The following is an 18,828-nucleotide window of genomic DNA, read 5'->3' as shown; positions in this document are numbered from 1 at the left end:
GTCATCACTACACCCGGACAGCTGTGCACACTCAAGTCTGCAACAACTTACCTTGAAAAGGGCATCAAGCTGGAAGTCGAGCTTCATAAGATTGTGCGTATTCGCATTGGATGTGTCGATGCATTTCCCTTCGGCCCTTCGGCCTTCGGGGTCCCTTTCGGACTTGTTGTTTTCTACAGCTTTGCAGGCGCCGGCGTGATAGCAAACAGCTTGTCAAACATATTGCTCGGGTCATACTTCGCCTTGAGCTGCTGCAACCTCTCATAGTTCTCTCCAAAGATGTCTCTCGACTTCTCATCGTATTGCTGCCACGCGTTAGCATACCTATCCCGCGCTTGGTCATGTCACTCTCATCATAATTGCCATAAAGCATAACAGCGCCCTTGTGACCTCGCCTCCCAATACCACCGTCGACGCCCTCGCCAGTCTCTTCACCTTGCTTTTGCAATTCAGTCTTCCACATCTCGCTGATATCACGAGCCCACTGTCGGCAGACCGCGTCGTTCTCTTGCTTGAACCACGTCGGCATGACGAGACCGTTGAGATGATAGCCCCGGTTGGCGTAGCTTCCATTGTCGAGTGATGTGACCTTTACCGAATCGTATAGCTCCCAGGCGACCAGACTATGTGCTGCATCTTCATTGGAAGACACGAACTCATCGTACTTGGTCATGACCTCGGACATGAAACCAGCCCGGATTGGTAGCATGAAAGCGGCTCCCTTCATGCTGCTGCGAGCTCCTATAACGGCAGGGACGAGGTTGTTGACAGTCGGATATGGCTGCATCGCCATCGTATTCACGACCGGCCCGATGTCAAAGAATGGCTTGAGCAGCTTTCGACCCTCTTCTTCCGTCCCATTGAAAGCATGCAAAGCCAGGATCATCGTCTGTCCTCCAGCATCAGGTGGCTTAGCCAGGACGACAAGAGAGCCGCACCTGCCCTGCGCCCTCGTCTCCGGGCCTTGCGGTCCATCTCGAACCTGGTACAGCTCGTTCCCCGCGGCCGCTATCTCCTCGATCACATCGGGCGTGGGTGGGAAGGCTAACATGCCAGTGAACATTTCTCCTGGTGGATAGGCCTTGAAGACGAATTCGACTGTCACGCCGAAGTTTTGGCCTGCTCCACCGAGCGCCCAGAAGAGGTCTGGGTTCTCACTCTCACTTGCTTTGACAATTTCGCCGCTTGCGAGGACGACGGTGCAACTTACGACGTTGTCGAACACCAGGCCGTACTTTCCGGTGAGGTGACCGTAGCCGCCACCGAGAGTCAGTCCACCGACACCGGTGTCTGCGACGGTGCCGCCGACAGTGGCGAGTCCATGCTTCCACGCGGCTTGATCGACATCGTGCCAGAGAGCGCCGCCTTGGACGTGTAGGAGCTTGTTGTCGACGTCGACGTTGACCTGCCGCATCTTTCCAAGATTGATGAGAACACCTACGATCGATCAGCTTCAAGGTTGATAACTCCGTCACCTCCACATGTACCTCCGTCGGTGCTGCTGGCACCAGAGGTCGAGTGACCGCCACCCTTCACAGCCAGATTGAGACCATGCTCGGTTGCGTATTTGACCGCAATGGCTACCTGGAATTGTCAACGTCGAAACGTGTCCTCCATAGTGGTGACTCGAGCTAGCTCTCACCTCTTCAGCCCTGGTTGGCATCACAGATACGCCGGCCGGCTTCTCTGCCGCCCTAGACCATCGTTCGATGGTGGCACTTTGACCAAAGTAAGGGCACGGCAGCTCACAACTATTGCTTCCGTGGGGAGGATCCAGATGCGTATGTTCGACAAGCTGTTGCCAAGGCATTCACAAAATCGGCGGCAGACCTGCGCAATACCCACGTCTCTGACTACAGTGAGCATTTTGATGCTTTCACGCTGGAGCTACCAGATATCAGAAACTCCTCAAAAGTCGAGACAGAACAGCTCGTTGCACGATATCTGGCCAACAATACTGCTGGTGATCCATATCTTGAGTCTTTAACGTTCGACTTTGCGAGATATCTGTTCATCTCATCGTCGCGAGAAGGCTCTCTTCCACCAAACCTACAAGGAAAGCGGGCAACTGACTTGACGAATGCCTGGAGTGCAGACTATCGTGCCACCATCAACATACAAATGAACCACTGCCATACCGATCAGACTGGTCTTGGCCCACTGCAGACTCCGTTGTGGGAGTACATGGCACAGAATTGGGCACCTCGTGGTGCCGAGACTGCCCGACTACTCTACAATGCTTCCGGCTGGGTAGTGCACAACGAGATGAACATCTTTGGCCACACTGGCATGAAAGGCGATGGCGACATCTCGAGCGAAATCTGGGCAAACTACCCCATCGCCGCCGCCTGGATGATGCAGCATGTCTTCGACAACTTCGATTACAACAGCCAAGACGTCGCCTGGCTCCGCTCAACAGGCTACCCGATGCTGAATTCCATCTCCCAGTTCTGGCTTTCCCAGCTCTAAGAGGATCAATACTTCAACGACGGCACCCTCGTCGTCAACCCCTGCACATCCGCCGAACACGGTCCCACCACTTTCGGTTGCACCCACGACCAACAACTCATCCACCAGCTCTTCACCACAACCCTCCAGTCCGCGATGATCCTAAACGAGCCCAATCATGACTTCCTCACAACACTGACCGTCTCCTCCCACCTCGACACCGGCCTTCACATCGGCTCTTTCAACCATATCCAAGAATGGAAACTGCCCCTCGACACTCCCAACGATACGCACCGCCACATCTCCCACCTAATCGGCTGGTACCCCGGCTTCTCCATCGCCTCCTACGCAAATGGCTACACCAACTCCACAATTCAGTCCGCAGTCCGTACATCCCTAGTAAACCGCGGCATCGGCATCACAGATGCAAACAGCGGCCGGGAGAAAGTGTGGCGCGCCGCGGCTTGAGCAAGATTGAATGAGACGGAGATGGCACATTATGAGTTACGGTTGACAATTGAGCAGAATTGGGCGGGTAATCTGTTGAGTATGTATAGTGGGAGAAATCTGCCGTTTCAGATTGATGCGAATTTTGGGTTTGCAGGGGCCGTGTTAGGAATGTTGGTTGTGGACTTACCGCAGAATATTGGCAGTGATGGCGTAAGAACGGTGGTGTTGGGAGATGCGATTCCGGCTGCTTGGGGACGAGGAAGTGTGAGGGGGCTGAGGATCAGGGGTGGTGAGAAGGTGGATTTTGGGTGGGATGGGAGTGGTGTGGTGAGGGAGGCGAGTTTGGAGGGTGGTGGGAATGTTAGATTGGTTAATGTCCAGGGCGATGTTTTGGGGGAGGAGATGAGGTGATGTCGTTGGAGCATTCGTTCTTGTCTCGTGTACACCACAGTCCTATATTGAGCCTAGCGTTTTGTGTGGTCTGAACTCACATCATTTCCAACTCTTCTCCAACCATCGACTTTCTTTCGTCGTTGCACATCCATCACAACACATCATGTCAGCCTCATTAGCGCCCGAATGTAACGAAGTGAAAGAGTAAGTCCGGCTTCATTCACTATGGAGAAACTCACGGATGAACTGCAAGAAATCTCTTCCACCACGTCTCTTTTTGCCGCGGCGACCTTGCATATTATACACGAAAATGAGAGATGCTGACATATATCGTCAGACGCTACGATACATGCTTCCTCAAATGGTACAGCGAGAAATACTTGCGAGGTACCGCGAAGAACGATGAGTGCGAACCTCTATTTCGGCAGTATAAGACTTGTCTCAGCGTGAGTCAACTAGCAGTCGTGGCAACAGCACACATGCTTTGGTGGCCAGTCACTTTAGTCGGTACCAATGCTGATATCTAGCGTAGAAAGCGCTGAAGGAGCGAGGCATAGATACGATGCTCGATGAGGCGAGAGCTGATAACAAGGAGAATGATGCGGAGTATTTGAAGCCCAGTTGATCAAGGTGTAGGTGCGTACAGAACACTCATCAGCTGCTTGCTTGCTGATGGATTTGCAGATCCTTGTGATTTTTTTTGCATAGCGAAGGTGTTGCGGCGTCTGTTCTTTTATCCCAGCTCAATCAGCTTACAAGATCAAGCACATGTCTTAGATGCATTGTGCCACAAACACAATCACAATGCTATTGATATCTCGCAGAGCTGCGTCCTACCGCCCTCTTGGCCGGATTATCCATGTGATCACCTTCGACTGTGAGCCCTCTGCGCCTGGAGACGTGATGCATTCCGAGAAGTCTGGTGTCCAGCTCAGCCGTGAATACGACCTCGACGTCATTCTGGCTTTCCAGAACCTAGAGTTGCTGGCGTTCGAGGGTATCGCAATAGATACGAAGACCGGAGCGTTTGGGACTTAATACAGTGGTTCAGAGTCAGGTTTCAGGCACAGTAGGAGGACGGTGTTCGGGAAAGAAGGTTAGAGTGGTGCATTTGGGCTAAGAGACGAAGAAGCAAGGCATGGGCTAGGGTCAACGGCATGAGCATTGATGTCTATAGACGGGTCCGTGGAAGAATGTGCGATGGAAAATTTGAAGTCAGTCCTTTGCTTGATGAATCCAAGCTGTCTTGCGCGCCAAACGCATTGTGAATGTTGATGGGTCTGCGAGGCCTTTGTCTCGCGCAGATCCGTACAAAACTCCTGTGCCTTGCAGGTAGTACCGATACGCATGTCTCGAATGTTGCGAACAAAGGAGCAGCGGCTTTATCCCGAATTCTTCTGACAATCAATTCTTCGGTCGCCTTGATTGGGTTGAGCTGTACTACGTTGTCTTCCTCTGTTGTTATCATTCGTTCTCACTCACAAGCGACTTAGTATAGAGTTGCTTCTTGGAATATATACACCGGTGCATGGAGCAAAAACGAGCTGAGCTGCGTCATGCCTCAGTGCAATCCGCTCAGTGTGCCAGTAGAACCAAAGGTCACATGATGAAATGCTCATTTCGGGATTGTCAGGGTCTTTGCATTCACCTCCGCAAGTCCAAGCTTTTGCTAGCACCACTACTAATCTATATAACAATTGACCACTTGTCATGCTACTTATCCCAGTACATCAGCACTCCAGCTCACCCACCAGTCATCCAGACAAGAGTGCAACAAGTCTGCGACCAGTCTGCGACTCGAGGACAGTTACAGAATCTCGACTCGAACGCCCGCCTAGGCAAACAAAATGTCGAGTCCGGCCGCTGCCCTCTTCGATACAGAGACTAACGGGGAGGTAATAGTGTCCACACCCTAGATCTCCGGCGATGTACTGATACTTCGCAGGTCCTACAAGAATTCAGAGATCTCGCTCTTGGTAGCCTGGGTGCCGTTGAAGATCCCGGCGGTGCGACTCGCATAGGCGACAAAGACAACAAGGGCGACCAGGTGATGAGAGAACACGATAGGACCAACAGCGACGGGTGCCTCGAGAGTGACAAGACCATCAAGGACAAGATCCTCCCACTCATGTCTTTCGAGGTCGAGTTGCGCGACAAAATCCTCGAGTACCTTGTCCACGGCAGTCCCATTCGCGTCTTCCTAGCTCCACGAGGCAGGGACCCACCAACCGCGATTCAGTTACCGATCACAGCACGCGTGGGCAACAGGAAGCTCCGTCAGGAGACCATTCGTGTCGCACTCATGAACACAACGCTCGAGATTCACAGTGGCCCTGGCAACAGAAAGCTGCAACAGTGGCTTTCCTCCATCGACCTCTCGTTGGCTAGCAAGGGACAGACCAACGGCTTCGACGCAGTTAAGAAGTTGAGCTTCCCATACTTCAGCTTCTTGCCTTACGACAGACTCTTAGCAGACACACCTCACGGCGACATCGAGCTAATGAAGAAGTGCTCCAACCTTCGCGAAGTCAGTATCTATTTCTCTCCCGGGCAGGTCTGCGATTACTTTGCGCCAGACAAGTCGGCACAGCAGCTTCGCCAGGACTACCGCCTCGATGGCATGCTTGGTCTGGAGAAGCTTGAGACACTTCGCTTCCTCGGCTGGTATGGTTCGAATCCAAACTCTGGCATTTGTGAGCTCGCTAGGTGGTTCGAGGACTCGTTCAAGAGTCAGAAGGAGGTGGGCAAGCGGAGACGATGAGCTCAATGTCGTGTCAACGTTGTCAGTGACCAGAGCAATGAGTTCATAGAAACAAAGACCAATGCATACTTCGCTTTCGGAGTCGTTTGGCTCTGGTGCCGCCCCCGCGATCGTCTTGTCGACCGGCGCAGACATCTTGATGTTTCGTCGGATGTTGAGGATGGTCAGCGACTGAGGTGAAAATGAACAGATTCCAGAGTCCAAGGTGAACATTAACGAAGTTCAAGTTGAAGACGATCAGACTTCAAGCTGAAGATGATCAGAGTCCAAGGAGAACACGATCGGAGTTCAAGTTGAAGATGATCAGAGTTCAACCTGAGGATGGCCAGAAATCAAGTTGAACATAGTCAGAGTCCAAGTTGAAGAGGTAAGGGATTTGTAGCAAACGGCACATGCATACAAACGGAGCCACTACATGCTAGCACGCGAAAGTTGCAAGGATTGCGCGTCTAAAGTGCGTCCTGTTGCCATTTCCACAATACTGAATGTTGTTGCAATCCTGCTGATGCTGTACGACTTATCGTTGTTACAGAAACTTTCGACATGGTGAAATCTGCTAAAGGACTCATCGTTGTCGATGCGTTGGGTACTGACAAGACATGCGGCAGGAACGACCTATCTGTACATCTCAATACAATCCACAATCTATTCACACTCGTCAGCACACATACCCCAATCATCAAAACATCAAAACTCACAAAATTCGGACTCAAAAACGCCTCCCCAGAACTTCCCGAAATCACCCTGATAGCCACCGTATTCGCGCCCTCCACCAACTCCCCCTCCGGCACCTCAAACTCATAGCTCTCCCCACACCCTCTATACGCGCCCCTCGTGACCCCACGACTATCAATCTTGACCGGCGCCGCGGGACCCTCACTCGTCCAATCATTGACCGTAATCTGCGGCCTCCCACTCGCAAAAGCCAGCGTAGTCCTGATCCGAAGTGTGGCGCCAGCACTTGCATCGTCGAGATTGAAGGAGAGGGTTTGAGGGCTGTTGATGTCTTTGAATAAGGCCATGGGGAAGGAGGAATCTGATGATGTGCCGACTGTGAATGTGCCTGGTGCCCAGTCTGACATGCGAGAGTCGGAGGGGTGCATGCGGAGTTGCTTGTCGGCGTTCAGGAGGCCGGTGGGTTGACCGTCGCAGGTGCCGATCGTCCAGAGGGATGTGGCGGGGTTGGAGAGGGTGCTGGCGATGTTGCTGGTTTTCGTTGCGCCGGCGGAGACGGTGACGGATTGGGACGCGACTTCGAGCTCCGTGCGGTAGAGTTTCATGGTGTAGGTCCCTGGCTTCATGGCTGGGGATGTGAAAGTGCCGCTGCTGGAGGCGTAGGTCCAGTATTGCGCGGCGGAGTTGAACCAGTGGATGACGGGTTGAAAGTCGCTGGGGACACCCGAGGCTGTGCCGGAGACGTAGCCGCGACCGGAGGCTGGGACGTAGCCTTCGATATCGAGGTCGACAAAGAAGAAGAGGTCGAAGTCTGCCAGTTTGGGGATACCGCTGCGGCTGAAGGTCAGGGCGTATGGTCCATAGAGACCCATACGGCGGTCTTCGGTTTGGACGTGGCCGGAGTTCATGTAGAATGTGAGAGATGTGTAGTCGCCGCCATTGTTGCTGTTGATGTCTCTGAAGAAGGGACCACCGGATGATGTCTCGTATGCGGAGACTGGCTTGACGAAGCAAGCATGGATGTCGTCGCCATAGACGCAGTGGACGTGGTCGTCGATGAAGCGCTCTGACGAGTAGAACTTGCTTCGCGTTTCGCCATCTACAACGAAAACATCCGACCCCTCGATTGTAGAAGTGCTGGGTTTCGTAGTCGAGACCTCTCCGAAGGGGTATTCGGACGGTAAGACAGAGCTATCAAGACGTGCGATGTAACGCAGCTCGCCAACTGAAGGTTCCGCTGTGATATAGGTTGCGAGATAGATGTTGCTGTCACCAGAGACGAAGACAAGGTACTGCGTGAGCGTGTCTGTCTCACACGTGACCTTGATATATTGCTCTTGTCCAGTCAGTGAGAATCTGATGAGACGACAAAGTACATACCATCAATGGTGTCTGCAGAGACCGTCGCAGTGCCCAGACCTGAACCAATATGGGTTCCCGTCGTTTGTGACTGAATCTCAACGCCTCGGTAGACGATGGAAGTCACATCGCAGCTGGACTTCTCGATGGTGACAACAAGACTGTTGGCTGAACCTGCGTCGACTACGAAGCTGGCTGAGGATTCGGTATACCCAAAGGCAGCAAAGGCAGTTGACGCGAGGCTCAGCAGCCCGAGCAACAGAGTGCGGACAGACATGGTCAATGGAGATGTCGGAAGGAAATGTTGCTCACCTCGTCAGGCGGACAGATGTTAATATAGAGACAGTCACGAATGCGGAGACATCTCAGCTCTGTCGGCCATGTCCTCTTTTGGGCAACTTGAGACTTGGCCAGGATAGGTGGATTATCTTGTCTCATATTGAGTTGCCATATCAAGCGCTGGACAATGTCGATCATGCAGAGCGCCTATAAGCACCTCGGGTATGATTGCGCCGAGCGTGGCGGCGGTAGCACGCGCAATGAAGCAATATGTCGCAACCATGGTCACCGCTTGGGAAACGATGTTTGTGCAACGCCGGCCACTGTCGTTTCAGCAAAGCAGGAGACCGATCCCACGTTCGATCCAGAAGCTTGCTGTGCACGGCAGGACGTGTGGAGACTGCAAGCTTGCCAAGCATAGCTTCGTCAACTTAGCTGTGTCAGGAGCCTGCACAGCTATCCTCGCTTCCAGGCAGGCGAAGATAGGGCGTCTGTATGATAGGCCCGCTCTACGCACGCGTAGATGCATATTAATGTCGAGGCGTCCGTTTGGACACAGTCAATCGACACACTCTCGTCCTGCAGTCGGTAGTGTGTGGGTAGGCGCCGGTGGTCCACCGGTCACGACGATTAGTCAACGATGAGAGGCGCCTCTTGAATCGTGTTCTTGCGACCTGCTCATGTACACGTCGTAGCATACTTTGTCGTTTCCACGAGTTCCGGCGTGAGAATGGGAAAGAGAAAGCGTTCGCGTGCAGGATATCGCGGAAGCGCGCTGGCGGATTGGTGATCTCGACAGCAGTCATCGGCTGACTGTTCTCCATGTGTTATCTGATGGTGGTGGTAGATGATCAGTGAGCACAACACAGCTGGTTTCCTCGTTCACCCTCGTTGTCTTTAACGTGCAAGCAAAGCGAACTCGTCGGACTTTCCTTGCCAATGCCGGTCAACGCCGCCTTGGCAGACTGAACGACGTCCACTGGTGGTCTTGCTGGCCGCGCTGGTCTCTGCTGATGCCCGATGGTGGTATTGCCATCGATGTCGCAGGAAGAACATGTCGTGTTGTACGGGTGTCACTGGCAGCATGTGCAAGGTGAGAGGTGAAAGGTGATGAAGAGTGCAGAGAGGAGATGGCCGAGAAACATGGCGGAGCCAAGTGGATCCAGCCCAGCATTGACTAAGGGCAGATGCCGTGGGCTCCGGCTGACCAACAGCAAACTTCTTTGGCGTTCGCGGAGATGGGGCTCCTCGCGACCTCAGCTGTTCTTGCTGTGTAGTCAGTTGTATCTCTTCGTCAGCGCCCAGGACGCCACCCGGATGGCGCAGGATCTCACTGCGAAGACACCACACGACTGAATACCATCTTCATCTGCGCGCCTCCACAACAGGCCCAGGACCCGACTTGACGTGGAAGCACAGCCCGAGGACCGACCGACACGCGACTGCTTGGTGGAGATCTGCTGGGCCTGGAGCGGCCTGCAACGGCCATGCTGCGAGCCTGCGGCGCCCTCGCGACACCTCGAAACACCTCACTTTTGGGTGCCTAAACACTGCATGAACACCACAACACCTCTCTTGCGCTTGGACGGCGAGACACACTCCACTGGGCACCTCTCCCGCGCGAGAGGCTGCTTGGCAGCCGGCCATGGTGCGCATCTCAGTCCGGCAACAGCTGTCTCTGCTCCTCGTCCTGTCGGGTGCCATTGGACTGGCCGTACTCGCCATCGCCGTCTGGGTCACGAATCATGACTTTGTCATCAATATCTCCGCCTCTCGCGTCGAACTCACCGCATCGCTCAAAGCCGCCCAGGTAGCCTTCAACCTGGAGCTGATGCAAACAGCCGCGACCTTTATCACCACCAGGGCCATTGTACGCGCAGCCCTCGCAAACTATGACAATGGTTCCAACACTGCTCCAGACGCCTTTAGTACCGCGCAGGCTGACTTGGAAGCCACACTTGGCAATGTGGGACCTCTGCACAATGCCCTGGTACTGCAGGCGCAAGTCTTCTCGCGAAACACCTCTGGTCCATACGGCTCTGACAGCGTACTGAATGCCACGGGTGCTGGCGTAGAGCAGATTGTCTTACCATGGGTCAACTCCGATGGATCTCCTGTAACGCTTGGCGGCAACGGAACCATGAGTTATCCACCAGCACTGTACCCAAATCTCACCATTTCAGATCCTCCAGATGGGCCACCGATGGCCACCTTCAACGGTGTCACCTTGGACTCGAATTCTACAATGGTTCTCGGGCCGTTGTTCATCAGCGAGACGTTGTCTTTGCTTTCCTTGACATTACCGATGATGAACGATACCACCAACAGCGACGATATACTCGGCTGGGTGACTGTTGTCACGGATGCAAGGCTCATACAGAAGGTCATACAAGACCAACGTGGTCTTGGACAGTCTGGGCAGACTTTGCTGCTGGGTCCTCTGAACAATACCAATCAATTCCGGCCTGGCATCCTTGGGACCACTACTTCTGAGGAAACGGACATCCAATACTTGCTCCCTCTTAACACGACCGCAAAAAGTCGACATGCAAACCACGTGATCGGGACTGCTAACCCTCCCTTCCCCGCGAGTGACTACCCTGCGGTGGCAAGGGCGATGGAGGAGAATGTGCGAGGTGTGGATGATGTCGGAAGCATGATGAGGACTCACAATGAGATGGGAAAACATGTGTCTGTGGGGTATTCGATACCTCCAACAGCTCTGGTCGATTGGATCGTTGTGGTTGAGCAGTCACGGGACGAGGTTTGGAAGCCAATCAATCGTCTGAGGACCATCATACTGTCCTGTCTTTTCGGCGTAGTCGGCTTCATGTTGATCGTCAGCTTTCCAATCGCGCATTGGGCAGTGCTACCAATTCTTCGGCTTCGGGCTGCCACCACTGAGAGCGTTGAACCTCCTACCACGAGCGGAAGCAGCGGCAGTACTAACACTTTGGGATACTTCTCCAAACAATGCGCGCAGTCACCAAATGAATGCCCGATCAAACAACAAGGAGGCTTTTTCGGATCCATGAAGAGCTTCCAGATGATGGGTATCAGACGCTACTATCAAAAACACATCGCTACTCACGTGGAGAAACGAGAAGGCGCGGAACGACAATTCCGCATCCCAGGTAAGGTCAAGATGCCGAAGCACTGGGTTAAAGATGAGACCTATGATCTGATCAAGACATTCAACGAGATGTCTGATGAGCTATTTGGCATGTTCACTCAACTTGACGATCGGGTCCGTCAACGTACGCTAGAGCTGGAGCAGAGCAAGAAAGCCGCTGAAGCCGCGAACGAGAGCAAGACAATGTTCGTTGCGAATGTATCACATGAGCTCAAGACGCCTCTTAATGGCATCCTCGGCATGTGCGCGGTATCGATGGAAGAGGACGATCCATCAAAGTTACGGCGTTCTTTTGGGATTATCTACAAGAGTGGTGATTTACTACTGCGTACACTCAACGATCTGCTCACGTTCAGCACTAATCAGGTTGGCCATCAAGTTCTCACCCTGGATGAAAAGGAGTTCACTCTGCGAGATCTGGAGACTCAAGTACTTGCGATTTTCAGCGATCAAGCTAGAGACAAGAAGATCGCACTCTCTGTGCACATCGATGAGCCACCTGGAGATCCGTTCGGAATGTCGGCCAAGCTCAGGGAGGTGATGTTATGGGGTGACATCCACAGGATTCTGCAAGTCATTATCAATTTGACATCAAACGCGCTCAAGTTCACTCCAGCTGATGGTTCAGTGACTGTGGTCGTTCGTTGCCTTACGGAGACACCTACCAGAAAGCCGTCTACGAAGCAAGACTCATCCACAAGTCTGACGCAAAGGAAGAGGGAATCTATACATTTCGATGCCGAGACAAAGGGTACTGCTTGCTTCATTAATCCTAGGGAGCAGGCCCAAGTGCAGGAGAAGACTGCTGCACCGCCTGGCAAAGACATTGTGATTGAGTTTGAAGTGAGGGATACAGGTCCCGGTATCGAAGAGGCGTCTCAAGCACGCATCTTCGAGCCATTCGTACAAGGCGATGTCGGTCTGAGTCGGAAGCACAGTGGTACCGGGCTGGGGCTGAGCATATGTTCGCAGCTGGCCAAGCTGATGCGCGGAAGCATCGGATTGACGAGTACCCTCGGCGAGGGAAGCACATTCAATATGAGGATCCCACTCCGACAGATCATGCGCACAGGATCTCCGAGAACATCTACCTCAGCCGGTGGCTCGCGGAGACAGTCCATCGCCATTTCTGAGCCGATCACGGGGCAGTCCACGAACCGCAGTCTGAATGGCACACCTCTACCGCCTGCGCCACTCGTCACCGACCTTGGCGGCACAAGAGCTCAATGGGACCACAAGAAGCCAGAAGTAATACCAAGCCCCACGGTGCCAAAGTCATCTCAAACGCCATTGAAGCAAGCAGTCCAAGGCGCAGCGAAAGCCGCCAAAGCCAAGAAAGACCCCAAAGCCGGTCCAGACTTCAGCAAAGTCCGTGTCCTTGTCGCAGAGGATAACAAGGTCAACCAAGAAGTCATCATGCGCATGCTCAAACTGGAGCAAATCACCGAGGTCACCATCGCTGAAGATGGTCAAGTTGCGCTCGACCTCGTCAAGTCCAAGTCCGCACCACCTTGTCTGGAGGGTGACGAAAGTCATGTACACCCCTACGACATCATCTTCATGGATGTCCAGATGCCAAATATGGATGGTCTGACGAGCACGAAGCTGATTCGAGAATGTGGCTTCAAGAAACCTATCGTGGCACTCACTGCATTCGCCGAGCAGAGCAATATTGATGAATGCTATGGTGCTGGGATGGACTACTTCCTGGCGAAACCGATCAAGAGGCCGCAGCTGAAGAAGGTATTGACGGATCATTGTACTCCTACGCCATTGCCGGAACAGCCACCAGCGGTGATTGGTGCTGATGGTGCTGGCATGGCGTCTGGTGATGCCACGAAGGAGAATAATGCACCTCCGTCAACGAGTCCAAAGAAGGATGTGACGATCGCTACGCCTGGTGAGCAAGAGGGTACGGTGTCGTGAAATTGATTTGGCGTTTTAAGGAATGGGATTTCATTGCTGTAACATGATATAAGCGTCGGCGTTGGAAGGAAATGTGGTGAGCTGAGCAACAGCACCACCATCATGCATTGGGACAAGACCACAGTAGCCTGGAGTGTGTGTATACTGATGAGAAGGCGAATCACGCCGTAATTGAAATCATTGATACAACTATGTTCATTCCCCTAACTCGCCCTATGCACAAAACATACATACATCACTCCCAAAACGCCCATCATCCAAGCGAGCATCCTATACCACAGCTTTCCAGCAGCCTTGGAATTGGAGACTAATCCTCGCAGAACGGGCTGAAGTTCATATTCTTGTACCCGTAACGTCGTTCGTTGTTGTGCATGCGCCGCATCTTGGCGTGGGAGAAGTCTCGACCAAAGTTGTGCCAGCCGTGCTGGCAGTTGTTGTTGTAGCGGTTTTGCATGTGGAATGGATAGGCGCCGAGGGGTCGACTGTAGCCGCCGCCGTAAGATTGACCGTAGCCTTGACCGTAGTTGCCTGGTGGTGGATTAGCTTGTTGGTTCTTGTGCTGTCTGAAGTGAAGGACTTACCGTAGCCTTGGCCGTAGCCACCGTAGCCTCCCATGCCGTAGCCGCCGTAGCCTCCGTAGCCTCCGTATCCTCCATAGCCGCCGTAGCCCCACATGGTCGTGATTGATGTTGAGTAGTGCTGAGAATTCCTTTGATGAGGGTGAGTTGCACTGAGTGCGGGGTTTGTGAGAGTTGATGTGAGAGTGGTTAGTAGGGGTAAGGAGAGAAGTGAAAGCAAGGGAACAAGCGGCTTAAAAGGTGTTTTCATGTTGGAGCTTGAAGTGGTGCATGATGTGAAAGTGTGTGTGGAGGCTGAGGAAAAGTTTGGGGGCGGTGGAATTGTGGTTGTGAAAGTCGCAGGGCGAGGACATGGGACCGATAGTGAATGCTGGAGACTACGTATCAGGTAGTATAGCAGAATCATTAGGAGTTCGTCAAAGATGTCCCGTTTGGTCATTCGAGAGGCTTTGCGATGTTGTATTGCGTAGTCCATATTGGCGTGCACTTAGACTGGCGGTGTTTGGTAAGCGTAATCCAGTGTGGAGCGTGCCATATCTTGGTCTGTCGTGTCGCAGGCATTGAACAGCGAGCTCCACGCAATCGGCGTGCACTGGAAGGCATCGCAACGTGCTCCGTGCAATGTCGTAGGATAGTCGGCCAGCGTGGACTTCATGCATGAACCTTCAAAAGTGGCGATGATGGCGGCGTGGTATGCTGGTGAGTACACCCATCAGTGAGTCGAGAGTAAGTCATTCCGAGATAGTCCGCCAGTGTCGCCAACGGCGACTGCATGTGAGGTTGCAGGAAGCGAAGTGAAGAAGTGAGAGTGAGTCGGCAATTAAAGTAATTACAGTTTGACAGGGATTCGCGTCACGACCGACGCGTTCCAGGCCGCGAAGTGCCGACCTTCATTTCTAGAACATCAACACCACACATCACCGCGACCACGACCACACCACCTCTGGCCTCTTTGCGTTGCGGCGACTACCGCCGCCATGGCACCAATGGGAAAGCGGCGGCGTGACAGCAGCGATAATGACGAGGAGGAGGAGATTGTGATCGAGAGCGCCAGCTCGTCGTTCCGCCAGAACAATCCACACAAACGAACGAGAGTCGCACTCGCACGAGCTTCCACCGTTGGATCGGTGGTGTCTGAAGACTTCGAGGAGCCAGATCATGAACACTTCGACGACCTACTGGAGGACCCGGAGGAAGACGGCCGCGTAGACGCGAACACGGATCATTCTCTCTTCAACCAGTACAGCGATCTCGAGCAGCCGGAGGACGATGTCGATGAGTTCGCAGCGACGCAGATCGTAAAGCGGCAGTACAATGAACACAAGGAGAACAGGGCGGAAGAGAGCGGTATCATACACGAAATCTCCTGTCGCAACTTCATGTGCCACACCAAGCTCACTATCACTCTGGGCCCGTTGATCAACTTCATCATCGGCCACAATGGCAGCGGAAAAAGTGCTATCCTCACCGCGCTGACCATGTGCCTTGGTGGAAAGACAAAGGCCACAAATCGAGGCACAAGTCTCAAGGGCTTGATCAAAGAGGGCACAGAGTTGGCAACCCTGTGTGTTACAATCAGGAACGAGGGTGAGAATGCGTACAAAAAGGAGTTGTATGGGAAGTTTGTCAAAGTGGAACGTCATTTCTCAAGATCTGGGACCAGTGGCTTCAAGATCAAGAACGAACACGACAAGATAATCACTACCAAAAAGGCTGATCTGGATGATATACTCGACTACTTCTGCCTGCAGCTAGACAATCCAATCGCTGTACTCAGCCAGGACAACGCTCGAGCCTTTCTCTCCAACAGCACTGCAGCCGACAAGTACAAATTCTTCCTCAAAGGATCTGGCCTGGAGACCCTCAATGCCGACTATGCGCTCTTCGAGGAGCAGCTCGACAAAATGGCAACCCAGCTCAATACGCGTACGGGTGACATTGACAATCTGAAGAGAGTTGCAGATCAGGCAGAAGAGCGCAAAAAGCGAGGCCAACAGGTCCAAACGCTGATCTCGAAGCGCCGCAAGAACGAGCGAGAGATGGCGTGGTGCCAGATTGAAATGGCGGAGCAAGAACTCGCCACTCGTGAGGAAAGAGTGGCTGAGGGCGTGGAAGCCGTGACAAAAGCCGAAGACGATGCCCAGATTGCCACGAGCGCTTTTGAGAACCACGAGGCAGCACGCGATGCTGCGTTAAGAGCCAAAGAGGAGATTCAAAATCGACTCGGTCCAGTAACAGACAAGCTTGACCTCGAGAGGGAAAAGTTCGAGAAGAACAAGAAGGAGTTGATCGAGATGAAGACAGAACAACGCCAGATCAAAGAGTCGTTGAAGAAGGCTAAAGAGGACAAAGTGCGCCTAGCTAAGGATATCGATGAAGAGAATGCGCGAATGGCAGCGGCGGATGGCGATGCACACACCCGCAGAGTGCAGGAACTCGAGGAGCTCAAAGCGGCCTTTGAGGCCGCGAAAGCCAAGCTGGAAGAACACAATTCGACCTACGAGGAAACCAGAGCCGCTGTCGCTGCTGCCGAGCAGAAGTTGAAAGCCACGTTCAAGGACAAGCAGAACGCGGATCAGGAGGTTAGCAAAGTGCAAAAGCGGCTCGACGACATGAATCGTGATGAGGACAATGTCTACGGCTCGTATCCTCGCGGATTTGACCAACTCGTTCGCGAGATCAATCGCGAGACACGTTGGAGGCAGAAACCCGTGGGTCCCATGGGCATTCATGTTCGAAACACGAAGCCAGAATGGAGCTCCGTGATTGAGCGCACCTTTGGTGGTGTTCTCAACGCTTTCTGTGTCACTTGCAAGGACGATCAGAACTTTTTGAACAACATTGCGAAACGGCTGAATTTGTACGGTGTAGTATCATACATCGGAGATCCAGCCCGGCTCGATACCTCTGGCAAGGAGCCGGCAGAAGACGTAGACACCATTATGCGTGTTCTACGGATTGACAATGACCAAGTGCGGAACACCCTCATCATCAATCAGAGCATTGATCAAACAGTCCTCATCAAGAATAGCGGACAAGCTCAACAGTGGATTAACGGCGGCCATCCACGATATACCAAGGCTGTCATCGCCATGGCTTCGCAACGCAATGCCGGGACGCGATACGACTGGTCGCGGTCGGGTGCGCCCAAATCGAGCGCAATCAAGGCTTGGGAAGGTAGTTTCCGAATGAAGACCGATCGTGAAGAACAGCTACGACTTGCTCGGGAAGCTCTCGACGAAGCAAAGCGTGCGGCAGAAACCGCCAACCAGAGACATCGTTCCGCGCAGCAAGAACTGAAAGTTGCACAGCAAGCCGCCACAAAGCATAAAAGAGACGCAACGTCATTGCGAGTGGAGATGCAGCAATCTGATACTGCAGTCGACGACAAAACAGCAGAAATCGACCTCAATCGACCTCAAGACGGCAAGCTCCAGCAGCTCCAGCGAGAGCTGGAGGAGACGAATCAGGAGCACGACGCGATTCACGGTACATACACAGACTCTGTCGAGCAGGTAGACAAGCTTGACGGCAACGCTCGGGAGCTCAAAGGCAACTTGGACGCTGCTCAAGCCGAAGTTGAACACATCAACACTCTCATCGAACAAGCAGATGCCAAGTTGAAGCGTCGGGAGGTTCAACGAGAGCAGTCATTGCTCCGAAAGAATGAACTACTCGACGATGTCGACCACATCAGGGGACGTCTTGCAGTGTTGGAGCAAAAGCGCGACGACCAAAAAGTCATACTCGAGGACTGGACCGGGGCAGCATTGACGATCTCTGAACGCGTTGAAACAGAGCCTGGCATAACAGCCGATATGTATGACGCTCGCATTAACAAGCTGAACCATGAAATTGCGACCATGACAGCTCGTGCTGGTGGCACTGAAGAAGAACTTACTCGAGACTGGGAGAAAAAATACCTCGAGTACTCGAACGCCAAGACCCAGATGGACGAGCTGAACGGCGTCCGCAAGGTAAGTCGACCGCGTTGCACACCTTCGTCTCATGCTAACACCGATATAGGCACTCAAAGAGACTCTCAAAGAGCGCCACCGCCGTTGGGGTCTGTTCCGCAAGTACATCTCCCTGCGCGCCCGACTCAACTTCCAATACCTCCTCTCCGAGCGCAACTTCCGCGGACGCATGCTCCTCAACCACTCCGACAAACAACTCGACATCTCCGTCGAGCCCGACAGCACCCGTGCCAGCGATTCCGGACGCCAAGCCAAGACTTTGTCTGGTGGCGAGAAGTCATTCTCGACTATATGTCTCCTGTTATCGATATGGGAAGCCATGGGTTCACCGATCCGCTGCTTGGACGAGTTCGATGTCTTCATGGACAGCGTCAACCGCGCACAATCTATGGAGCTGATGATCGGGGCAGCAAGACGGGCAGTAGGGAGGCAATTCATTCTCATTACGCCGCAGAGCATGAATAACGTGAAGTATGGGACTGATGTGAAGGTCATCAAGATGGGTGATCCGGAAAGGGGACAGCGAGTATTGGCTGTCAACGGCCAGGAGCTTTGAGCGATTGGTCTTGATTTTGCATGAAGGTGGGAGCGTTCTTCAATTCCAAGGCCTGATACCCCAATACTTATGTATGATTTGTACATTCACGAGGACTTGATGCTAATGATCTCGGTCTGCTACCTTCTTCTTAGGACAATCAGGACACAGGTGCGTCGGCGACAGACCACTCCATACATCAGGCCTTGTCACTGGATATTCACCCTCGTGTTAAGCGACGACTTGGTGTAAAAGTGTACTCTCGAGATGCCCGCAGTGCGCATGTCCTGTCTATGACGTGTTAGTAGAAGGTT

General features: G+C 53.1%; 9 protein-coding genes across 9 annotated transcripts; 6 read left to right on the top strand and 3 right to left on the bottom strand.

Annotated features, from left to right (window-relative positions):
* Positions 1 to 173: 173 nt before the first annotated feature.
* On the bottom strand, positions 174 to 1,810 carry CLAFUR5_12745 (FAD-linked oxidoreductase pyvE; the record flags this gene model as incomplete). Its single annotated transcript, XM_047911893.1, has 4 exons — positions 174 to 283; positions 325 to 1,437; positions 1,488 to 1,584; positions 1,643 to 1,810. 4 exons carry the CDS (start codon positions 1,808 to 1,810, stop codon positions 174 to 176), a joined length of 1,488 nt encoding a protein of 495 aa, XP_047767815.1.
* A 311-nt stretch (positions 1,811 to 2,121) lies between these two features.
* CLAFUR5_12744 (Alpha-fucosidase A) lies at positions 2,122 to 2,469 on the top strand (the record flags this gene model as incomplete). The annotated part of the gene is made up of 1 exon (XM_047911892.1): positions 2,122 to 2,469. One exon carries the CDS (start codon positions 2,122 to 2,124, stop codon positions 2,467 to 2,469), a length of 348 nt encoding a protein of 115 aa, XP_047767813.1.
* Positions 2,470 to 2,604: 135 nt separating this feature from the next.
* Positions 2,605 to 2,916, top strand: CLAFUR5_12743 (putative alpha-fucosidase A; the record flags this gene model as incomplete). Its single annotated transcript, XM_047911891.1, has 1 exon — positions 2,605 to 2,916. The coding sequence occupies one exon, from the start codon at positions 2,605 to 2,607 to the stop codon at positions 2,914 to 2,916; it is 312 nt and encodes a 103-aa protein (XP_047768438.1).
* A 538-nt stretch (positions 2,917 to 3,454) lies between these two features.
* On the top strand, positions 3,455 to 3,916 carry CLAFUR5_12742 (Mitochondrial distribution and morphology protein 35; the record flags this gene model as incomplete). Its single annotated transcript, XM_047911890.1, has 3 exons — positions 3,455 to 3,495; positions 3,629 to 3,737; positions 3,824 to 3,916. The coding sequence occupies 3 exons, from the start codon at positions 3,455 to 3,457 to the stop codon at positions 3,914 to 3,916; spliced, it is 243 nt and encodes an 80-aa protein (XP_047768437.1).
* A 1,222-nt stretch (positions 3,917 to 5,138) lies between these two features.
* Positions 5,139 to 6,052, top strand: CLAFUR5_12741 (uncharacterized protein; the record flags this gene model as incomplete). Its single annotated transcript, XM_047911889.1, has 2 exons — positions 5,139 to 5,186; positions 5,237 to 6,052. 2 exons carry the CDS (start codon positions 5,139 to 5,141, stop codon positions 6,050 to 6,052), a joined length of 864 nt encoding a protein of 287 aa, XP_047767816.1.
* A 615-nt stretch (positions 6,053 to 6,667) lies between these two features.
* Positions 6,668 to 8,363, bottom strand: CLAFUR5_12740 (Putative rhamnogalacturonase; the record flags this gene model as incomplete). The annotated part of the gene is made up of 3 exons (XM_047911888.1): positions 6,668 to 6,697; positions 6,751 to 8,063; positions 8,108 to 8,363. The coding sequence occupies 3 exons, from the start codon at positions 8,361 to 8,363 to the stop codon at positions 6,668 to 6,670; spliced, it is 1,599 nt and encodes a 532-aa protein (XP_047768439.1).
* A 1,647-nt stretch (positions 8,364 to 10,010) lies between these two features.
* Positions 10,011 to 13,424, top strand: CLAFUR5_12739 (Two-component system protein B; the record flags this gene model as incomplete). The annotated part of the gene is made up of 1 exon (XM_047911887.1): positions 10,011 to 13,424. The coding sequence occupies one exon, from the start codon at positions 10,011 to 10,013 to the stop codon at positions 13,422 to 13,424; it is 3,414 nt and encodes a 1,137-aa protein (XP_047767918.1).
* A 307-nt stretch (positions 13,425 to 13,731) lies between these two features.
* On the bottom strand, positions 13,732 to 14,477 carry CLAFUR5_12738 (uncharacterized protein; the record flags this gene model as incomplete). The annotated part of the gene is made up of 2 exons (XM_047911886.1): positions 13,732 to 13,952; positions 14,006 to 14,477. 2 exons carry the CDS (start codon positions 14,475 to 14,477, stop codon positions 13,732 to 13,734), a joined length of 693 nt encoding a protein of 230 aa, XP_047767919.1.
* A 502-nt stretch (positions 14,478 to 14,979) lies between these two features.
* Positions 14,980 to 18,535, top strand: CLAFUR5_12737 (Structural maintenance of chromosomes protein 6; the record flags this gene model as incomplete). Its single annotated transcript, XM_047911885.1, has 2 exons — positions 14,980 to 17,979; positions 18,029 to 18,535. 2 exons carry the CDS (start codon positions 14,980 to 14,982, stop codon positions 18,533 to 18,535), a joined length of 3,507 nt encoding a protein of 1,168 aa, XP_047767920.1.
* Positions 18,536 to 18,828: the final 293 nt, after the last annotated feature.

The sequence above is a fragment of the Fulvia fulva genome, chromosome 11, assembly GCF_020509005.1.
Source record: "Fulvia fulva chromosome 11, complete sequence".
Classification (NCBI taxonomy): Eukaryota; Fungi; Ascomycota; class Dothideomycetes; order Mycosphaerellales; family Mycosphaerellaceae; genus Fulvia; species Fulvia fulva.
This window is presented reverse-complemented; position numbering and strand designations above follow the sequence as displayed.